Source organism: Strongylocentrotus purpuratus, unplaced genomic scaffold (genome assembly GCF_000002235.5).
Source record: "Strongylocentrotus purpuratus isolate Spur 01 unplaced genomic scaffold, Spur_5.0 spur5_scaffold_9, whole genome shotgun sequence".
Classification (NCBI taxonomy): Eukaryota; Metazoa; Echinodermata; class Echinoidea; order Camarodonta; family Strongylocentrotidae; genus Strongylocentrotus; species Strongylocentrotus purpuratus.
In genome coordinates this window covers 4,712,229-4,735,105 of record NW_022145615.1, presented here as the reverse complement: position 1 = coordinate 4,735,105, position 22,877 = coordinate 4,712,229, and the positions used below count along the sequence as shown (strand labels likewise).

Sequence of the window (22,877 nt, the reverse complement as noted above, 5' to 3'; positions counted from 1 at the left end):
TAGATCTTGGACTAGGTCTTGACCTCGACACATGATGCTTACTGAAAACATTTCCTCCAGGTCTTGAGGTCCCACAACGACAACACTATTCTGATGACAAGCTATACATACTTCGCTACATCTGTGTATAATGAAAGCAATTTCTCGCCATCCTTCACAGACTGGGTATTTGATGTAGATCATTTACTGTATAATTCAATAATATAGTTTCATATAATTCTGAATAATTAACATTTCTGATGACTTCTCCACAAATTCCTGAATCCATTCATATTCATAATGGCAATACTTTCCATTCCTATTGAACTACTCCTAAACACAATCCTATTTACAGATAGATGAATGCTTTAAATTTGGATTAAGCTTAAAGTACACGCATAGTGTAAGCTAATGGCAGATTTCAAATGACATTTACACACTTTGTTCCTTTAGCACACATTCAATGTAGAATAAAGATTTGATCAAAGATACAAGTACATTACAGTGAGCTTTCACACATAAAATCGATGGACACATGATAATGCTAATGAAGGGAATTAAACTTCTAATTTGCATTACTAATTTTCTGGAGTACCACAAACAAAGTAACAAAAGCAGCTACACACATCTATGTACAAGTAGATTGCATTGGTAAATCAAATATAGAAAAAAGGACACTATTGGATTAATGAACATTACTAGTTTGATGGAATGAACTGACATGATTCCAAATTCATTTGTTATGTACATGTCGTATAAATGTGCAAATGTTTCAAATAATGGAGTGCTGATTTCCCCCACGTTAAAATTTAAAATTGTTGTTATACAAGGGAGTTTACAGATACAATCTGCACATGGGCAGATAAAGGTCATTTGTATCAAAAAGGTAAAACTCACAGAGATGAATACTGGATATGCACTCATGAAAGTTATGTAACATTATTCATTTATGCACCAAAGGTACGTTCTATGATACGCAGGTAGAAGTATTCTTTTCAAGAGGGCAAACAAAAGGTATTCATGAAGCACATCTAGGACTTTGGCAGTTATTATTCTAATATGCTCAAAGTGCAACTTCTCCATGTGTAAAAGATCTGTGGATATTTGGGGTCATTTGTACCATGTGCTATCTGTAAACTCCCTTATTGTTATGTTGCAATTCAATCCATGATGAAGCTGTAATAAGGATATGCCATTCTATGCACAGCTGTTGAGCTGCAGAAAGACCATTAGTTGATTTGGACGGATTTCAAATGTGAAAATCAAGGGTGAGACAAGTCTATTGAATGAAATGGTAAATCATTATTGTATTTTATTAGATTCCTACACTTACGGAGAAGCTTTGTAAAGAATGGTTTCAAATTTAGAACTATTTGAGTCCTGTGACGGACTTTGTCAAAAATCTTCCTAAAATTACAAAATAATGAATACAATATATACTTTGTGTAAAACCTGGAGCCTCCAGATTACCTATATCAATGATACATGTATGAAAAATCAATAATTTTTTTTTTTGAAGGAAATAAGGAATAAAAATAAAGTAAGAGAGCACTGGAGCATGAAGATTTAGCAAATTAAACTTGGGGATTTTGACTTTGCCTCCAATGCTGTTTCCATCTGTATCACCTCAGTAGTAAATGACCTTGGACCTTTGTCCATGTCATTTTCATTGTGCCGACAGTCAGACAGATGGGTGGAAAAAACCCAAATAAAAACAAAACTGAGTGGGGGGGGGGGGGGGGGGGCAATGACAAATTATGATGCTATATACATGTGTGCAATTCTCCTAGGATGACAGTGTATCTTGACTAATTCCTATATTTTCTGACCAATATCATATGAATACACCTAGCTCATAAATATTTCTTTTAATGATTACATTTGCATAATATACTCTGTCAATGATAAAGAGTCGATTTATTAACTTAACACCTTCAAGTATACATGTATTCTTACTACTATACAGGACGGCTTACAACGTTTCTTGTAATGCAAGTGAACAAGTATTTGGCAAGGTTATGTCATCATACTGGCTCTTACAGGGATAAAAACACAATCTTTAAAAACAAATCAAATCCTCAAGCAAAAAATGTTGATGCTTGCAAACAATACAACTTTTTTTGTACGATCACTCCTGTATATAAACAAAAGCAGGCAATACATTCAAATTATTACATTTTATCAACAAAAAAAACACATGCCTGCATGCCTTCTCTTTGTTCAATCACAAATCCATTTGTATGTGCTACATAATTATTAGTTTGCCATTCAATATAAAGTACAAATATATTTGTTCACCCCTTTAATGAATGTCCACATTATGAGCTACATCTGTATACAATCTGAATTTACTGTACACATTTCTTCTGAGAGATTCTGAGAAAAAAAAATGCATAGTAGAAAGTTGCAAAAGGCTGTTTAATAAAAAATGTGCATAATTTTTGCTCTCAAGTTAAATGTTCTGCATAAATTTTGTCTCTTATCTTTTGTTGTTCTTTAGGCTCTACTGATACAAAGAAAACAATATAAGAAAATATTTCAAAAGACAATCAACCAACATTGATTGAGAAACAGCAAATACAAATGTAATGAACATGGACATGGCAGTCAACATGAACTAGAAACTAATACAAACATCCATACACAGAAAAATGCTTTGAATCAAAGGTGCAAATTTAAAGAGCATAAAATAAATTTGCATTTTTCTGCATTGTGTAAATTTCTGCATTATGTATTTTTCTGCTTTATGAAAAATTCATCACTCTTTAAAAAAAAACTTTTATCGATCACTTACAGCGATTAAAAACAAAAAACAAATACTCATTGTGAATAAATTTCCCCATCCATAAGACCTCAATATGTGGTCTTCTTTTGCCATAAGCATTTTTTGTCATACAGGTTTAATACCATCTTGCAATAGCAGTGCACAGTGACATAAAAAGAACATAGTCATTCTGAATCCAATAACACTGTATGTGAATGTGACCAAACTGTTAGCAAATGCAATTAAAACAAATTATTACAAAATGAGTGATATAAATACAGCTGCATATCTAGATTTAATATTGGGAATTCAAAAGCTGATAAATGTGGTATAAAAAAAACCTGACAAACTATAAAAATGAGTTTCATATAAAAACTTTGATTGCATTATTAGTGAATGTTCAAAAATGGTTAGGGAACAACATTTTTATTTCCATTGAAAAGTTATCCCAACAAAACATTGATGATTAAAAAAATGATATGTCATATAAAAACTGTATAAAAATGAGTATCTTTGTTTTTTTAAGTATATACTGAACCAAATCTGTGAATGTGCCCAAAATGTTAGAAAATGCAACTGTGCACTGGAATATCCATGACAAATCTTGGGGATTCCAAAAATGTGACATAATGTATGTGGTACAAAAACATGTAAATTGTATAAAAAATGAATTACATTCTCCTTTTGAAGAATGAGGCATATAATATGCATTTCCACACAAGCAGCACCCATAATGATTGTACATGTATTAGTATGCAGTATGATCAAATTAAATTAGTACTCTTTGCAAACACTCGGCTTGTGATAACAATTTTGTAACCTGTATGTTGTATGCTCTTGGAAATCGCTAGAACTTGACTTCACTATGGGGGGATACAGATGTTAAAAATCTCTATTATAAAAAAATATTGAAATATTGTCCTGAAATTCTTGAATTATCAGATATTTCTTTATAATATTGAATTCATGTGCCTAATTATTTTAATTCTATAGTTTGATTTTCAGCGATAACCAAACAAGCACTATAATCAAACATAATATTTGTATCATGCTTTATGCTTGAGTAAGGGATTCAAGGCTTATATATATTCATGAACTGAATGAGTTCTAACACAAGAATGATAACACCGGAATGATGTTGAGAACATAATTGTATGTCACTATCATGAGTACTTACATCATTCAGTTTCAAAGCAGATTTCCACATTGGTTAAAAATAATCTCATCATTTAAAAAAATGAGGAATCACTATAAATGAGTACACATACTTGCAAGCCACACTGCTTGATTTAAATCCATTGCCAAACTTTTTCTGATTCATGCTTCTTTTAAACCCTAGGCACAACACCAACTCCAGACCTAATGACTCTTAGCCATTCGGGTAAAGTATTTTTTTGTTTGGTCTATTGTCAGTCTGGCGTCAGTCCCATCATTGTGACTTGGGTATTAGTATGTGCAATTACTGCTGTAAAAGCCACTCTTGTATTTGATCATGAATAATTTACATACATGGAGCTGTGTGTATATTGTTCAGATGGCACTACATACTGTATATATATCATGCTGCATGTACAATCTTAACTCGTATCAAAATTCTTGGCAATCTGTTAACAGCTCTTCGATTCTTTATTTAGCATAGTTTTAACACCACTCTGCCGTACCTGTAGCTTATGATATTGTTAGTTAAAAAAACATCAACCCAACAAAATATACACAATGACGTGTGATTTGGGTAGTTATGTGTACAACGTGGGTGTGTATTAAAGCACTTTTATATAATAATCAATTATTATCATTATTCACATGAGCTGGTATGAATGTATTAGAAAAATTGATGGATTTTGAAAAAAACACATAACAAGAATACTTTACAATTTTTACACTTCATTATCATCCATTGGAGGCCTATAGGTTTCAGAAAGATAAAATACAAGAAAGAAAGACGGAACAATGAAAGACAATTATTACAAAATTACATAAAATTGATAGAAACACATGCATGATTGTTGTTTATTGTTGTAACATTATAAATTTGTTCTCAACATGATATGAAACATTTGATCTTTAATTTTGAATACAATACAATTTAATTTAAGGCCTGCTTTGTTGCTTTTCAGTGTGCAAATGCAAGAAATGAAATTAAATGTTGAGGCATATGGTTGAATAGCATTTAAAATTCTTCTTCACCTTGTGCTGTTCAGTCTGTATAAGAAAAAGACAAAGACAAATACAAAAAAAAACTTGTCATCAAAATATTCTTAAGAAAAAAAATAACTCATTAAATCAAAAGCAGAGTACATTTATTTACAACTTTAAAAGTTGATAAATTTGAAGAGAGCACCACACACACACACAAAATGTTTTTCTTTGCTTGCATAGGGTAATAATCTCCAAATTTGGAAGCGCTTAGTGATTGTAATAAGCACTGTATAAAAACTGAGGATTATTATTATTATGTATCAAAACATCTATCATAAAGTGACAAAAACAAACATGCTCACATTTCAAATAATGTATTCTTGACATAAGGCATCGTTATTCTATTATGTCTTTTTTATTTTCATTAATTTCAAACAAAAAGGAAAATAGTAAAAAAATTGTTCCCTAGGATATTAAATGGATTCTATCATGTTTGGGGGAAGAAAAAAAAGGAAAAAAAAGTCAAATAAGAGAGATGTCACTTTATTAGTATGGAGTATCAGCATCTACTGATTTATATGCATAAACTAAATGTACATATTTACAGAACACTTGAACATTTGCTCCATGCTTAATTTTTTTTCAAAAGAAATGGGGTTGCTGTCAAGTTCTAGATTAGGTTTAAAGTTAGGTTTCAGGTTAGGCTTAGGTGTAGTGTTTGGTCCAGGGTTGACGATGGGAATTACGTTACAAAATTGACAACAGCGCAGTGGTTCCCATAGTATAACTCATCAGTTGAATTAATTAAAAGGAACAAAAATGAGGGGAAGAAGAAGACAAAAAATGCTATAAGTACTTACTTTGATCTAGATGAGCCTCCTGTGGAGCCAAGGGTTTTTTCAAACTTTTTACTTGATGGCAAGACAAATCTAGCTTGCTTCTTTCCTCCATCTCCTCCTGTCGAATTCAAATCTGGTTTCACAGCTGGTTTCTTCATATCCTTGATGGTCTTATCCTATATGAGAATAGAACAGATAGCCTTTCGTGAAAACTGCCCCCACTTTGTGATTACAGGTTAAAAACCTAAACAGATGCATGAGCAGGAAAAGCAAGAACATCTGCACACACCTTGTCCATTTTTGTTGAATGAACATATTGCATCAGATGCCAGGAATGTTAGAAAGGAAATGAGCCATAAATCCTAACATTGGCAACATGTTGCAAGGTTCAATTTTTTTTAAAGGGGAAGTCCACCCTGAAATTAAGTTAGTTTTAATAGGAGTAGAAAAATGAGAGAAACAAGTCAGTGAAAGTTTGAGCAAATTCCGATTAAAAATAAGGAAGTTAGGATTTTTGAAGTTGTGATCAATCAAACACAAATTGGCAACTCTATGACGTATCATGCGAGCTCAACTTCCATTTGCTCAGTACTAAAAAAATCTAAAATTTTCATTTTCCCTCAAGAAAAATTTCAACCATACATGCACCCTAAATATAATAATTGCAAATATGTTTCTATACTCCCCCTGCAAGGAACAAATATATATTCCGTCATCAATAACGAAGAAAACATGATTTTATGGAATATTATGCACAAAGCAAATGAAGGAGAGCTCGTATAATAAGTCACAGAGTTGCCAATTTGTATTTGATTGATCACAACTTCAATAATTCATAACTTTCTTATTTTCATTCAGAATTTGCTCAAACTTTCACTCACCTGATTTTCTTATTATTCTGCCTCTATCGAAACAAACTTATTTTGGGGGTGGACTTTCCCTTTAAAAAGAATGTAAACATTGGTAATATATTTTTTTTTTACATGGTTCATGTCCAAACGTTGGAGCACCAAGACGGCACAGCGTGACAGACACAAGTACTATACAAGAAGCCACCATAAGAGACACAGAACCGTCCCTACCTGTGAGCTCCTGAGTGCTTGTAGCCTAGACTCCATGCTGTTGAGTGACTTCCTCCTATCCTCATAGCCACTGGCCTTCCCCAGGTCCTTGAGGCCTTTACGTTCCCTAGGTTCCGGGGACAGCGCTAGTTTGTCCTCGCCCCCTCCTCCTGCTGCTGCCCCTCCCTGCGGGCTTTGCTTGACTGAAAGCCTCTTGAGAGCAGCGGCAAGCTGCTGGGGTGTGGCCGCTCTGCCGGAGCCAGGTCTGGGTGAGGGCGTGGTCGAAGAGATGGGCGACGCCCTGCTGGAGGTCTGAGAGCGTTCCAGGGAGAGGGTAGAGTTTGGAGTTCTCTTTAAGGGTGACTCTTTTACCTTTAGACTGTTGAACAAAGAAGGAGGAAAAAAAAATTATATGTATTTCTGTAACTTTTGTAATTTTACAATGACATTTGACAAAATTACCTTCCCCCATAACAAAAGAATGGTAAATCTTTAAAATTTAAACTTTGTACAGCATGTCTAATGAAGGTTCAAGCATGGACAGTACTGGAGAAAAAAATTGTAGAAATAAATCATAGACTATCTTACCTGTTACTTGTGCATACTAGTATTAACAATTTGTTGTTTTAAACTCTCAAACTTTGTGTCTCAAACTCTATTCTGCAATTTTTTAAAACTACATTATGTAGGAATCACTCCTTCAAAAAAAGGAACGGTTTGCAGCAATGTGGTGGTTTGACATCCTGTCTAGTAATAAGTTCTTACCTCTCCTTGGCACTGTCTCTCTGTTTGAGGGTTAGCAGATTGTTGAGGTTTTCCACCTCCTTGTGAAGCTCCTCGTTATCCTCCTCCAGGTTCTCCTTCTCAGTCAGCACCTCCTGGTACTGGCTCTCCAGACGACCACACTTGGAGCACTTGGATTTCTCTGCAGGGGAGAGGGGGAAGACATGTTTCATTTCTTTTGATTTTAAGTCCCACTGCACTACTTGTAGCTACTTGCGCCCTCTATATAGCAAACAATGCCTAAGTGGTGACCGTTGGTCCCCCATGATCCCCTTTTTCTTATGTTAATAGAGAGCTGATTTGATGAGATAACCACCTGTCAGTGACCATGCAGGGAGGTCTAATCCCTCCTGGCTAAACTAGTGCAGATAGGCATTAATTTTGTCTTTATTTCACAAACCATGATAAACAGCATGTATAAATATAACTTTGAAGTACATTGTAGGAGAGAACACAGTGACGTCTACAATCTCTGAGATCCCTAGATATGTTGAATATTTGTTTAGTTTGTATTCTTGGTGGTGATTTTTCTTTACCCATCCTGTTACCTCTCTGTCTTGTCTCTTTTCTTTTATCTTCTTCAACTTCTTGTCCTTTTGTTTTCTTTACCACTTGTCATTATTTCTCTTTATTCTTTTATCATCATCCTCTTTCCTCAGCCTTTCTGTTTCTTTTTTCCTGTTCCTTTCACTTTCTCTACATCCATTTTCTTCATCACATCTTCTTCCGCTTCTCTCTCTTTACTCTGCTTTTTTGGTTTTTGTCTTCTTAACCTTGCTTGTTAAACTTTCAATGCTTTCCAATATTGGTCTATTATCTTTACTACCCTCTATCCCCTACTCCTCCTCCTTGCCATACTACACATGCAATTAATCATCTTCCTAACCACTTTAAAGCCTATCTGCACAAGTTTGGCCAGGAGGGATTAGACCTCTCTGCAAGGCCACTGACAGGTGGTTATCTCATCAAATCAGCTCTCAATCAGCATAAGAAAAAGGGGACCATGGGGACGTTGGGTCACTGATAAGGCATTGTTTGCTATATAGAGGGCGCAAGTAGCTATAAGTAGTGCAGTGGGGCTTTAAAAATAAAAATTCTATTAAAATATTACACCATCACTCAAGACTCCACATACTATATCCTAGAAGTTCTTACCATCCCGGAGCGAGTCCATATCCTTCATCAGATTATCTTTGCTTTCTTCCAATCGCTTGTTTCTGTTCTGAAGGTTGTTCACCAGTCTGTTCAGGTTACCAATCTCTTCCTGAAAACCTTTGGCTTTATCCTCATACCTGTACTCGCAATTCATGCGTGTGTGGGAGGGGAAACACAAGAAAACAATTAAACACCACAAGATAACTCAAAGTCACACAATGAGATCAAATAACTTTATCATTTTTTCTATTGTTTGATCTCCGTGCCATCTTGACATCAATTAATGTACTGTTAACTGATTTGGAAATGATAAATTGATGAAGCTTTAAAGCCCCATAGCACCAGTGTTGCCAGGAGGTATTAGACCTCCCTGCATGGTCAGTGGCAGGTGGTTATCTCATCAAATCAGCTCTCTATTAACATAAGAAAAAGGGGATCATGGGGGACCAATGGTCTCCGATTAGGCATTGTTTGCTATATAGAGGGCGCAAGTAGTTATAAGTAGTGCAGTGGGGCTTTAAAAGCAATTACATTTGACACAAAATGTCATGCACTGACAAAAACATGTTATTGTATCATTATCATGAATTTGTTTAAATTACTTCCTGAACGAATGATAAATAATTCAAGGCAAACAAAACAACAACTTACCTCTTTACTTTCAAATTGCCATCCTCAGACTGTAAAATGAACAAACAAAATTAATTTGAAAAATGCAAGTAATCCACAATGACCTCAGTTGGCAATTCATTATGTTGCAGATTTACAGGAAAAAAACCCCAGTGGAAAGTAAAGATGAACATTCAACTTATAACTCTCAAACACAGTAGAAAATAACATTTACAACTGCACAATGTCATTTGAAAGTGCTAAAAAGAACAAAGAGCTAATCATACACTGTATGACCCCATCTACAACAAAATCATATCAAATTGCATGCTCAATGCTTGGTTGAAATCCCTTCAATCTCTCAAATCATAGTGGACAGCAAAAGAAAATCCAGGATGAAATAAAAAAAGAAGCCAAGAAATCCCAATATCATTGAAACCATTGTCATGAAACCCTAGAGGAAAACATACAGCAAAGTCCCAGCAAACTTGTTTCATATATTGAATCGTACGGCAGAGAAACCTCACACAATCAGTCTCTAGAGAAGACATGTCCAAGACATCTACAAGAAAACAGAGTCACATTCCATCTTACCTTCAATATCCCATTGGGTTCTTTAAATCTAACTTTGGCATATTTCTTACAGAAGAAAATTGGTGGAAAAACAAAGATGTTGCGGAAATAAATTAAGCTCCCTGCACCTTTTCTTACAGATCAAGTACCGGTATAACATCACAAACTGTGTACATCAAAAAGTCTTTTCCTATCGATTGTCTATTTTATTCATGTACCTTTAGAATGTCTTTGGGCCAAGACTCAAAATAGAAGTAGTTAAATTGCATGCATACACCATTTAAAAAAACTTTCTTTAGGAAACTGCTTCAAAATGCAAACTTCTTTTAATATTACATGATCTTACAGCAAACTGCAATCAATTTCCCGTTTGTAAATCCCGCTAGTTCGGGTGGGTGGGGGGGGGGGGGGTGGGCAGGAGTTAAAGTACATACTGTTAAAAAACTGTATATGAGTTAACGCCCTTCTGGCTCCAATTTAACAATAAGTCAACAGAATGAAGAAAATACATATCATGTACATGAGCTGACTGGCAGAATGTTAGTTGTCCCCCACAAAATTTCTCATTATTATTCGGAGGAGGGGGAAGCAGCTATTCCTGCTCCACACATTAGTCATGCTTAGAGCCCTCCCCAATAGAACAAAAATGAATGAATACACAATAAAGTTATCCAACAACTTACCTTTCCTTCCATGGCTCTGTTCATATCTTGTAGGATAGTCAGTTCATTCTTCTGGAAATCCAGTTTGTTCCTCAACTCTCTCAACTCATCATTTCTATAAACAAAGAAGGAAAAGAGAAAATATTTAAACAGGTGTTTCTCAATGATTAGATGAATAGCCCCAAAGGGATCATGGAAGTTACAATAAGGGCTCCTTCTCAGATCAAGGATAAGCCACCTCATGACATTTCATCTATACAGCTGCTTCATATGTATAAGAAGTGCAATTACCATATCCTTTAATGTGGGTAATTTGTGAGGAAAAGTTTACAATCTACTGTGGGAGCCAGCCCTATGAATTAATTGACTACTGTTCTCTGATCCCTCTTTATCTCTCTTGCTCCAGAGACAGTCACACACAGACTGGCAATGGGGACAATAGACACATAGTGAAATGTAAAACAATATTCTGTCATTAAAAAAGTTATTCAGACAGAAAATAATTGTATTGGTCCTCTTAATATTTCTCTGTTATAATCCACTTCTCCCTCTCAGCATTCTAGGTGGTATCAATTATCTAAAAGAGTTTTTTTCTTTATTCAAACATTGGTGTTGTGTTAAAGCCCGTCTGCACTAGTTGGGCCTGCGTGGTCACTGACAGGTGGTAATCTCATCAAATCAGCTCTCAATTAACATAAGAAAAAAGGGGACCATGGTGGACCAATGGTCACCGATTAGGCATTGTTCGCCTATAGAGGGCACAAGTAGCTACAAGTAGGACAGTGGCACTTTAAATTCGATGACGGTGGAGAGTACTCAACACTTACGAATTATCTTGTTCTGATTCCACTTTTCTTTTTAGTTCCATCTTTTCTCTCATCAAGTTGTCATGCTGTAAGGATATAATAATAACAACAACAGTGAAAAAAGGTGAAAAAAGAAAATTCAGTTTACTCATTCAAAAATGCCTAAGAATGTACCATAGAGCATCTTAAGGTTCAACATTTTCCGGACCCTACGCCTTAAAGGCTTGGCGCTTGCAATTTTGTCCTTTTCACACCCCTTCCTTTTGGAAGATCCTGGATCCACCCCTGGTTGCGTATTTCAATCTAGCTGGATTGTTTACCTTCTCATGAGCGTCCCTGAGCTGGTTATCTTGGTCTTGGATCTGAGTCTCTTTGATCTTGATGGTGCCGTTGACCTTAGCTAGCTCCGCCCTGACACTCGTCAGCTCGTGTTCTACCTCATTCATCGCCTCCTGAAAATAAAATTGGAAAAAAGTGACCAAATTCAGTGACCAGGCTTATACTTGTTCATGTAGTTCTTGGAAAAGCTCCCAAACAACTATAGGCCATGATAATGAAGTGAGACTAATCAGTGCAATGGTGATCCATACAGGGGCTCTAAAACATGCTTTAGTCATCCTGTTAACTGTACTGTGTATTTGTACATTTAACTTTTGTATTTCAGTTGCACAAATAAAATGGATTGAGGATTTAGAATAATTCTTTTAAACTTTCATAGTCTACATTTCCCATAACCCCAAAGCTTAATCAACCAACCATATTCTCAAATTGATGGTCAGATCAAAATCACTGAAAAATAAAATAGAACTCACTTTTAATTTTGGCTTCTGAATCCTCTCTTGTTCCAGCTCATCGGTCATGTTCTTGATGAGTTGTTCTTTCCTGTCCATCTCTCTCCTTAGTTCTTGGAGCTGTCTCGTAACGCTCTGTTGGAGTTCAGTCTCATTCATCTCCTTCTCATCCCGCAATCTGGCATACTTCTTGTTGGTGTCTGATAGCGTCTGCTTTAGTGATTCCATGTCGTTCTCCTGTCGAGTTAGGGGAAGGGGGGGGGGGGTACATGTAGGGGTAGAGGGGTCAATTATGAACTGATTGTAGAACGGTTGTATACATGTTGGTGACAAGTTGACATTAGAAAATTCATATATTTTTATCAAGATGATGGAATTCATGAAAACATAAAGACTGAGTCTGTAGTTTCACAAATTAATGCACATTCACCAAAAATGCATCATCTCAGAAAAATGTGCCATTTTTAAAACCTTTATTTGACATCAAATGCATTAATTAACTTAATTGTAATAGGTATTGGTAATCAAATGTGTGATTCTAACTTTATTCTATGATGTTATTTCATCGCTCTATGATAATCTAAAAAACTTGCTAGAGATTGCACAACAGATTCAGAAAGGTTGTCTTGCCAGGCTTGGCAAGATCAGTACCACTTGGATTGAGAACACATGGATTAAAAAAAAGTAAAACAGATTACGGCCCATTCTACAGATAATAATCAATAATAGATAAAACTACAAATCATTCTCAAATCTGTCTCCTAAATTTTGAAATTGTCAAGGCAGTGGATGTAGCAATGATTAGAGAAATTCGGAGCTAGAGGTCGAACCATACCGTTTTATAAAAAAATAAGCTATCAGCACTTTTCCTGCATTAGTGGCATATCCAATACCTATCGCCACATAAACTTTAGGGGTCAAATTTGGAACGATTTACAGTTACATTTAGCATTATCATTAATACAGTCAAACCTGTCTATAGCGACCGCCCAATGGAAACACAAAAAGTGGCCTTTGTAGACAGGTGGTCTTTGTAAACAGGTTCCTTTAGTACATGTTTCAATGAGAAACCATTTTCAAGGGGAAAAAAAAAAGTGATCTTTGTAGACAGGTGGTCACTAAAGCAGGTTTGACTGTAGTAAAATGGGGCTTACCCTTATGTCTTGTGGTACTAATGTATATATTTTATTCATTTAATTTTTTTAATTTTATAGATGAATCCTACATACCTGTGCTGTTCTGAATCTTCTTAGCTCCTCCATCTTATCTTCTACTTGACTCCTCAGTCGAATGATCTCACCTTCCTGCTTCTCAACGATGCTTGTCAGATGTTCTACTGTTCTTCCAGCTTCACCACGGATCTAGAAAGAATGGAATGAAATTTTTTCTCATTTGCACTTCTCGCCATCAACTGCAAGACCAGAGCTGCCAACCTGTCACTTTCAAAAAACATATTATTCAGCTTGAAAAACCATATTTTTAGGTGAAAAAACATTTTTTGCCTGTTTTACGTTTTTTCCCTATAAAATGCTACTGCAATCATGTTTTTTTGAATAAAAACGCTTTCTATCATTGAGAGCTGCCGACCTGTCACTTGAAAAAAAAAAAAAAAAAAAAAAAAAATTAATAAAAAAAAAATATAAAAAAATATGATTTGTTAAATATATTTACCTACTTTATCAGAAAAATCCATTATTTAAAACTATAAGAATTTAAGTCGATGAGTACGAGGGCCGCTGAATTGCGGCGCAACACACGATGATGTTCTTTGCCGAAGTTGGGGCACCCATTGGTGCTTCATTGCGGTCGAATCAAGGCAAGTCTAGAATTGCAATCAACTTTGTACATAAAGTCAATGCATCAGCAGGTCCGGTGTTCGTTTTTCATTTGACTTTTTGAAGATACCATGATTACCATCACACTCGAAGGGCTTGCGATAGGCGAAAAAACTGGTAACAAAATCGCTGATTTCTTGATTTTTAGCGCTTTTTAGGTGAAGCTGTTTCTTAAAACTGGGCTAAACCCCCGTGAGCTTTGGAAATATGGCCCTGATTCCGCATTTTTGACAGCAAAATTTGGCTTTTGGAATGGATTTTTGGAAGTAAGATCGGGACTTTCTTGTACTGACACTGTGTGTGTAGTGCAGTGCACTGATATGTCATCAGCGTGTGTATGCATGGCCTGGGGAAATGTGCTCGTCTTTTAGTGGTGTACATCCCCTGTATTGTGTGCAATGTACATGCGTGCGCGCTGCAGGAATCGCCAACACAAAGCAATAGCAAAACTATGCATACGCTGGTTCTCACAGCCAGCCGCTAGCCACGTTCGCACAGCCATACTCGAAACTTTCAAAAAACGTATTTTGGCACAGCAAAACGTACAGACGTATTTTCCCCCCAAAAAACGTATTAATACGTTAAAAAAACGTACTACTTGGCAGCTCTGCAAGACACTCTGTTATTCAGCCAGCTTCACCCTTGATCTAGGCATACAAATGTGACATGCATGGTCACTTTCGTCGAAAGATACCTTACTACACTTTTTGGGAATTGTTTGATGCTAAAGACATAAATGTTATGTTTCTTTCCTTTCTGTTTCTGAACAGTGCACAACAGAGGCATGCTTCACTATTCTTGTAGCATTACAATACGTTTGAAAGACGGACGATGGAATCAACACTATATCAATTTACGGAACTGACAAATTGCTCTTTAAGGGAATTATAGCATACAATACATGCTATTTATGGATTGATTGGTAATCATATAAACTCCCACAATCACTTCATTCCTTCAAGTGAGTAATCATTCAAATTGATCACTTACTTCCATCAGACAATTCATACACCATCAATCCTAATACATTATCAAGTGAGTAATAAATCTATCAGTTAAAAAATCAACAATTGAATTAGACCAACAACTTTAATGAGTGAGTAAATGAACAGATTAATAAATAAATAAATAAATAAATAAATGAATCAATGAATAAATCTTTAGACAATTCAATCATTCTATACCTGATCCAGTTCCAGCTCCTGCTTGGTCTTTCCCTGGAGAACCTGTCTCATTTCATCCTCCCTCCTGTTCAGCTCCTGCCTCATCTCAGATCCTTCATTCTCCTTCTTCATGAGCTGGAGCTGTAGCTCCTTGATCTGCTTGGTAGCCTCCTCATGCATACCCTCGATCTCTGAGGACTGACTCAGCTGGAACCTACGCAGCTGGTGATCCTTGTCTGACAGTTGCTCCTGAAGAGAGATGATTCATCTTTATCATTAATTTCCTCAAGGAATTTATGATAATTGCCAACAGTTACATTCACAATGTGAACATACAGTTCTAGGGGTCAGTGACACAAAGACGTAACTCCATTTGGCCATTTTGAGATAAAGTGGTTAATGTGTCACAGAGCACTTGGGCCTTAAGGAGTTAAGTCTATGTTTCACTAGCCATTAACTTCAATGGCTAGTGAAATCCAAGTATTAAACATCTAAGTATTAAACACTGGGCTACTTATAGTCACTGTCTGAAAGTATTAATGGATTCCTTTTCTTACCAGGTATTCATTTACTGCACAAAGGTTGACATCGGCAAAAGAAGACTACTTTCTTGCAGAAGGTTACTAGTGCTGTGGCTGGGATTTGAACCACAGACCTTTTGATCCATATTCCAGGTACTTGTCCACTAGACATCGATATCTCCACATTATTTCTTTGTTATATACACAAGTAAATTCATCATGTACCTTGTAAATGTTCCTCATTAATGTCATCAACCCATGTACCATCATAACCATAACTATTATTTCTCATCTACTGTCATTCTACTTTGTCTCCTCATTGTTCAAACAACAAAAAATCAATACCAAAGAGAGAATTTCCTACCTCAAGATTTCGGACATCATTTTCCATTTTCCTGACGTTCTTGTTGGCGCTCATGAGTTGCTCCTGGAGACTGCTAATCTCACCTTGCCTCTCCTGCAATAATCTTGGTTTCTCGTCTCTCAGCTGCTCCAAGAGCATCTTCTGTTCCTTGATCTACAATGAAAATGAAATTATTTCACATTTAGAAACAACTTCAAACTGTAGTTACTCAAACAGCAGCTTCTGGTCATTGAAAAGGATGCAGGCAAACAGATTTAAGACATCAAAGAAGAATGGAAATGTACATAGGACAGTATAATACAATCAAAATCTACCGAAACTATAGAAGCTTGTTTTGTGAGCTTCTCCCTCTACTATGACGTATCTCATGAACCATCTATGAGCAATTTAAGGACAGACAATTAAATTCAATTACAAAAAGTCTTAAATTATCAATTTGATAAGCATATCACTGCTATAATGAATCAACAAATAATAAGACGACCCCAAAAGAGGCAATAAGTCTGCAGATATTCATAAAACTGCTTCTGAATGCATAATTCCATCAGCAATTTATGAATACTGTTTGTAAATATACAATGAACCTGTGTATAACTTCTTTAGAGATGAAAAATTTGGTCTTGATAAAGCAGGTGGTCTTTCAACAAAAGTGGTTGCTAAAGTAGGTTTTATTGTACAGCAAACCTGTCTACAGCGACCACCCAGGGGAGACACAAAAACTGTGCTTGTTGTAGACAGGTGGTCTTTGTAGACAGGTTCATTTAGTACATGTTTCAATGAGTAACCATTTTCAAGGGAAACAAAAAATGTGCTTGTTGTAGACGGGTGGTCACTAAAGCAGGTTTGACTGTACCTTAATTTCTAGAACCAGTTTCTCTTGCTCCAGCCTCCTCCTTGCATCACTATGCTCATCCCTCTCCTTGATGACCCTCTCCATCTCACGAGCCTTATCAACCATCCTGTCTTCCATACCGAAGGTAACATTTTCCAGAGCAACGTTCTTGGTAGCAACCTCCGTCTGGAGCTGTTTGATGATCTGCTTGTGTTCGTCCAGCTGGGCACGCAGAAGGGTCTCAATCTCCAGGTCAGCGATGTACCGGTTATGCTCCCTGTTATTAATTAGTGTGCAATTTTTTTTAAGACGACTACTTGTAATGCTGACGACGGATACCGTAAATCTCTTTGTATAAGACACCCCCTGACTATCAATTTTTTTGGCGGCAAAAAAGTGCGTCTTATACATGGAGCATTACGGTAGTCAACCTGTTTGAAACGTTGAGCCACTCCTAGTACCCATCCTCTCCAACCGGCACTATAGTTCTCCTTAGAAGTATGAGCTCAGAAAGATAATCAACAGTCTTTTTCAAGACTACCAACAGTCTTTTTCAGGACTACACACACTCAAGAAAGAAAGACTACCAACAGTCCTTTCCAGGACTCCCCAATCCTCCTGCTCTCTCACATGGTGCAACCGCAAGCCTACTGTATACTTGTAATGCATTGATGAAGTTTCTAATGCAAAGAAGAGCTTTCATTATCTCACGTTTACCTCTAAGTATACATGTAAATGTACAATTCTATAAAACATGGTTTAATATAAGATCATTCATCTCCACAAAGTATACATTTTTAACTTGGCAGGACTACAATTATTGGGATTCACGCTGACCGCTGAACTAGATAAGTATCCAATACAGTTCAATCATTATTCCTCAGTTACAAAGTCCCCAATGCAGGGTATAAAGACATGGGTCCATACATTGCAAATCAACAAACAAATACAGTCAAACCTGCTTTAGTGACCAGCTGTATAGAAAGACCACCTGTCTACAAAGACCACATTTTAAGGAACTTATACATTAAAACCACCTGCCTTGAAAGACCACTTTTCTGTAATTATAGACAGGTTTTACTTGCTTTCTTAGCAGTCAGGTGTATGTTCAATAATCAATTTATTTTCCGTCAACGAACCTATTACTGATAGTCCGCTGATGGGTCTAAGCTAAAACCCTCTATATTACATTTTAAAGTTTCCTAAAAGAATACCTACCTTTCATTTGACATTTTTCCTTGAAGTTCCATCAGTTCACCCTCTATCTGACCTGTATAAGCAAGTGCAAAATGACAAAATGAATAGGCATGAAGTTGAAAACTTGTTCAAAAAGAGAGCAGGAAAAAAAAGCCTTGCCATCATTTGAGTTTGAGCTGGTTGGTACAGATGTGCCATTGAAAATAATAACATGCTTGATTGAGTTAGGGTGTCTCAACAACTATCATACTGCAGTATTTATTTTGGGCTGTTTCTTGTCGAACATATAGGTTAGGTTAGGGTTATGATTAGGTATAGGTATAGTCAGGGTTGAGGGAAGGAATTCTGATAAGGTAGGAACTTGACTACAGAGGAGCTGTCACGATGGCATATGATGTTGTAAGCGAGTTAAGAGGGGATATTAGTGTGTATGCAACTACTCATCATACAGTACATGTGTATATCTGGTTCTCTGGAATACATTCTAGTTTAGCCCTTGCCAAGTTTAATACATGCATCATACAATAAGAGGGCTGTATCCTGACTTTATATTGTATGTCAGAGATTTTACTCTGAACGTACACACAGAAATGATCATCATGCCAATCTCCCTTCATCATCATCACTCGTATACCTATAGCATGACAATCAGCAATGATTACTGCAAAAGACGTCTTGATTTATCAAGCAAATGGTAAACATTTTTAACAACTAAGAATTCATTTTTCCCCGGTAATGTTTTGTTTTATCATTATTAGTAACCCTCATTCATATACTCATCATCTTTGCAAATATATGTCCTTTTTGCTTTATATGGCCTTATTCACAAGATGTAGAATTGTTGTTTTATCATTAGTATTGGTCACAGTCCAATACAACTATTAGGCATGTTATTAAAGTAAACTCATGTTTCCTTCATGTATCAAATCTCATTTCAAACGGACTAAAATTGCACCTTGGTAAAACACACACATATCTCTTTACTTGGCTATTTGTAATCGGTTCAATTTTTACAAGTACAATTTATCATCACTCCCAATATATAACAAAATCAAAGAGAGCGAGCATAGCCTTTAAATTAAAAGTGAATCTGGAATTTACAAAAAATAAAGGAAGAAGCAGGCAATTGTGAGAATTGGCTGGGAGCTGGGAGGGGGACAGAGAAGAAGAGGATTGTATCATAATAGCTAAAGTTAAACGGTAATGAGGAAGAAAGGAGTTTGAGATCAGGGATGGAATAAGAGAGAAAGTGAGAGAGAGAGAGAGAGAGAGCAAGATAGAATGAGAGAGAGAGAGAGCAAGATAGAATGAGAGAGAGAGAGAGATGAAGAGAGAGAAAAAGAGAGACAGACAGATAGACAGAGAAGTATAACAATATGTGTAGAGATAGGAAAGATAAAAGAGACATACAGACAGATTCTATAAACATGAAGAGAAGAAGTAGAGACTAGAGAGCAGATATTAAAGAGAGAAGAAAAAAAATCTGCAGAAAACTTTGATATGAGGATCTTCAAGCTCAATGAAATACCAAGATGGGCATTGCAGGCCAAATCCTCTTCTCACCACAAACAATTACTTTCTTTTTAACATTATAACATTAATTATGCTGCCCAATTAACTAATTCACTACATTTAAAGCAACCTAATCTAGCAGAACAAAAAACAAAATAACACCGCAAGCAAACATTACATAAAGTTGATGTTTGTCATTCATTGCTTATTCATTTTCTGAATTCCTGAGGCTGTGCTTGACAATTAGTTTGTTTCAGAATAAATTGTACTGTAATAAATTATAAAGTATTATGTGCAAATCTAATAACTACATGTACATAACAACTATTTTGCAAGTTAAAGGCAAACTTTACATTTTCCCATCTGCCTGTGCAATAATGTACATAAATATATAAGACATATACAAGTAAAAACAAATCAGTATAAAACCAAAACTGTGCAGATTATATTTTTTTGTTTTGTTATTTGGTGCAAATGTAGTTATTACTTACTGTTCTGAGGTGTATTGGGAACTGTGACCAGCAATGATGGCATGCATTAATATATATGAGATCAGGAAGAATTGCATTACATCGCAATGTACATGCATATAAGGATAGGGTGAGGAAGGGATGGGGGGAGGGGGGGGGGGGTAAATATACAAATGGTGTTTTGGATTTGCTATGAGTATGAAATAGTAGCAAGGATCCGTTTACAACTATGTTGAATCCTGTAAATATTCCCGTAAAACTCTTAAGAGTAACAATTGCTCTAAATTATTTATATTATGATGACTATAAACATGTAATACTTCATATCTCTTTCTGTTATTTACATAATGACGATTTTGTATATCAAATTAACTGACACTGAATGATTCATTTTTGTTGAAAATGATAAATCTAATTCCTATATTATTTATTTCTAAATCATGATTACTTATTCTGGCATTTAAAGACTTCATTCAACATAATTCAAAAGTTTCATGTAAATACTGTTTGAAACAATTCTTAATTTAATGTAAGAGATATAGGATTAAGATAAATTAGTACACCTCAGTTATGCCAAGAACTCCAAAGTTTCGGAGAGAGTTGCAGGATTTGCATAGATCACCAATGTCTTTATAACGCACAATTCCTTGGAATATTCCATTTGTAACAATTTTAAATTTAATCATAACAGAAATAATAGTATCAAAAGAACACATTGGTATTGCTTCATCTATTGGTTTCAAGACAAGTGTTAAAAAAAAAGGCTTTGGTTGAGCTGTCATAATACTGGTGTATAAATTATTAAGGTGACCTCTTGGACTCTTCACTTGACCCCTGCAAGTCCCTGCAATCATGGTTAAGTCACAAAGTTAAATCTGAGGTTCTTACGTAAACGATCCTCTGCCCTCTTCTTGCCGTTCTCAGTCAGGTGGCTCTGACCCCGTAGCACCTCAACCTGTCTCTCCAGTGAGCTGTTGTCCTGACGAAGCTTGCGTAGCTCACCCAGATCATCTGGATATATAGTGGGACAGGGAGAGTAGTCAAGACAGTGTGAGAGGCAGAGTGATAACAGGAGAGAGAATGGGATGGTGACAGTATTTGTAATTAAACAACAACAAAAAAACATAAAAAAAGGGAAAAAGGGGGAAAAAGAGTAACATGAAATAGGGAGGGAGAAAATAAAGATAGGAACAAAAAACAGAGAGTAAAACATACATGGACCAGTTAATTTATGTACAGGATTAGGAATTACAGATCAAACCCATCAAATCCAATTTCTAAAACACTTTGAGAGAATGAAATTTAGTCCTACAAACAATTTTTGGGGAAAAGTGCATACAATGGTAAACTACTATATAATGTGTTAAAAGGGCTTTAAGTGTTAAAAAAGCAGGAAATAAAGTCTCATATTCACAGCGCCGTATTTTATCATTTTCATTGCGCATCTAATACGAGTACGAGAACTTGCGCACTTTGCGCGCACTCTGTTGTGACGTACTAATCACACCAGATTAGGTACACTGTTTGCAGTGTATTGAAAATTTTGTCAAGCACTGGATGCACAGTGCTGGTATGACAAAGTTTGTTCAGTTCTATGAGATTGTCATGGTTGATTTATGTATTTGCTCTAGATGTCTGATTTGGATAACAATAACAATATTGACTGGCTTAACTTTCGGGAGATACCACATATATTGCCCTCACAAGACCCATATTGCCCTCGTCTTTGACTCGGGCAATATGAGTCTAGTGTGTGAAATATATGTTGTATCTCCCTCAAGGCCAGTCCATATTATTTAATTATTTCAACTCCTTACTAGCCCCACTTTAGACCTACCTCTCCTATCCAGGTTGCTGAGGGATAGTCCTAGACCTGAGGAGTCTAGAGTCCTGGAGAGATGGTCCTGAAGGAACTTCTGATGTCTGGCCTCAAGCTCAGCATACTCAGCCTTCAAGATCTCATAGTCTGCTTCCAGTTTGATCTTATCCTTCTCAATCCTGAATGATTTGGGGATAAAGTCATCACAGGCAGGATTGTTTTACTTTTTGAAATACAAAACAGAGAGTTCTTGAAATAATATATTAATAAATTATAAAATTCCTGTATTTCCTTCTTATCCTTCCTCCCTCACCTTTTGAAATGTACACCCTCTCCCTCCCCCTTTTCAATAAATAAATTATAAGTAGGAAACATGTCACCACATCTTACTTGCAAAGCGCATACATGGAACATATTGCAGTATTTCAAGTTATTTTCAAAGAAACTTGTTCTAACTCTCAACAACAAAAAAGTAAGATTTAAAAAAAAAGGGGGGGGGGGCGGTACCCAAAACAAACCCCTTGTTGCATCATGAGCGACCCAATTTGTCAGAGATAGTTAATTGCAGAGTAACACAATCACAAAAATTTAAATATGTCCCAATTCACTGACAGATCTTGTTTGTTTTTCTCCACAACCTAATTACACATTACATAGACCGCTCGCATTTAGTGATATTTAACAATGTATAAAACATCTTTCTCCCCCCCCCTCATTATCTTGGCAAGCTGCATGCGAGTTATTACATCAGATCGGTGGGTATAGGTATAGAGTTGAACTCACGTGTCATAGTCGAACTTAGGCACCCAATCCTCCTTGGGCGTCCTGATCATCAGTTCAGCCTTATCCTTCTCAAGCCTGCTCACTTTCTCTCCCAGCATCTGGTTGAGGTCATTCATTGACCTGACCTGCTCGTCAAGGTCACGACTCCTGACCTCCGTGTCATCGGCAAACTTGGCACGGAGCGAGAGCTGGAGGGTGCTGGCCTCAAGCTGTACAGAGG

General features: G+C 36.2%; 1 protein-coding gene across 3 annotated transcripts in view; it reads right to left on the bottom strand.

Annotated features, from left to right (window-relative positions):
- Window positions 1–1,207: 1,207 nt before the first annotated feature.
- LOC757170 (trichohyalin) overlaps window positions 1,208–22,877 on the bottom strand; it is a 41,297-nt gene continuing 19,627 nt past the window's right edge. Inside the window, exons 18-37 of one of the 3 annotated variants that reach the window (XM_030977161.1) lie at window positions 22,658–22,866; window positions 21,893–22,053; window positions 20,944–21,066; window positions 20,077–20,097; window positions 18,095–18,146; window positions 16,898–17,153; window positions 16,045–16,197; window positions 15,181–15,408; window positions 13,391–13,522; window positions 12,183–12,398; window positions 11,691–11,822; window positions 11,392–11,456; window positions 10,586–10,679; window positions 9,372–9,400; window positions 8,721–8,857; window positions 7,548–7,707; window positions 6,804–7,161; window positions 5,743–5,897; window positions 4,931–4,945; window positions 1,208–4,648 (exon numbers count right to left, since the gene is read on the bottom strand). In XM_030977161.1, the coding sequence (XP_030833021.1) occupies window positions 4,621–4,648; window positions 4,931–4,945; window positions 5,743–5,897; window positions 6,804–7,161; window positions 7,548–7,707; window positions 8,721–8,857; window positions 9,372–9,400; window positions 10,586–10,679; window positions 11,392–11,456; window positions 11,691–11,822; window positions 12,183–12,398; window positions 13,391–13,522; window positions 15,181–15,408; window positions 16,045–16,197; window positions 16,898–17,153; window positions 18,095–18,146; window positions 20,077–20,097; window positions 20,944–21,066; window positions 21,893–22,053; window positions 22,658–22,866 (2,724 nt within the window). In that variant the 3' untranslated portion in view covers window positions 1,208–4,620. The remainder of the gene's footprint in view (window positions 4,649–4,930; window positions 4,946–5,742; window positions 5,898–6,803; window positions 7,162–7,547; window positions 7,708–8,720; window positions 8,858–9,371; window positions 9,401–10,585; window positions 10,680–11,391; window positions 11,457–11,690; window positions 11,823–12,182; window positions 12,399–13,390; window positions 13,523–15,180; window positions 15,409–16,044; window positions 16,198–16,897; window positions 17,154–18,094; window positions 18,147–20,076; window positions 20,098–20,943; window positions 21,067–21,892; window positions 22,054–22,657; window positions 22,867–22,877) is intronic. The other 2 variants (XM_030977162.1, XM_030977163.1) reach the window with 2 other exon arrangements.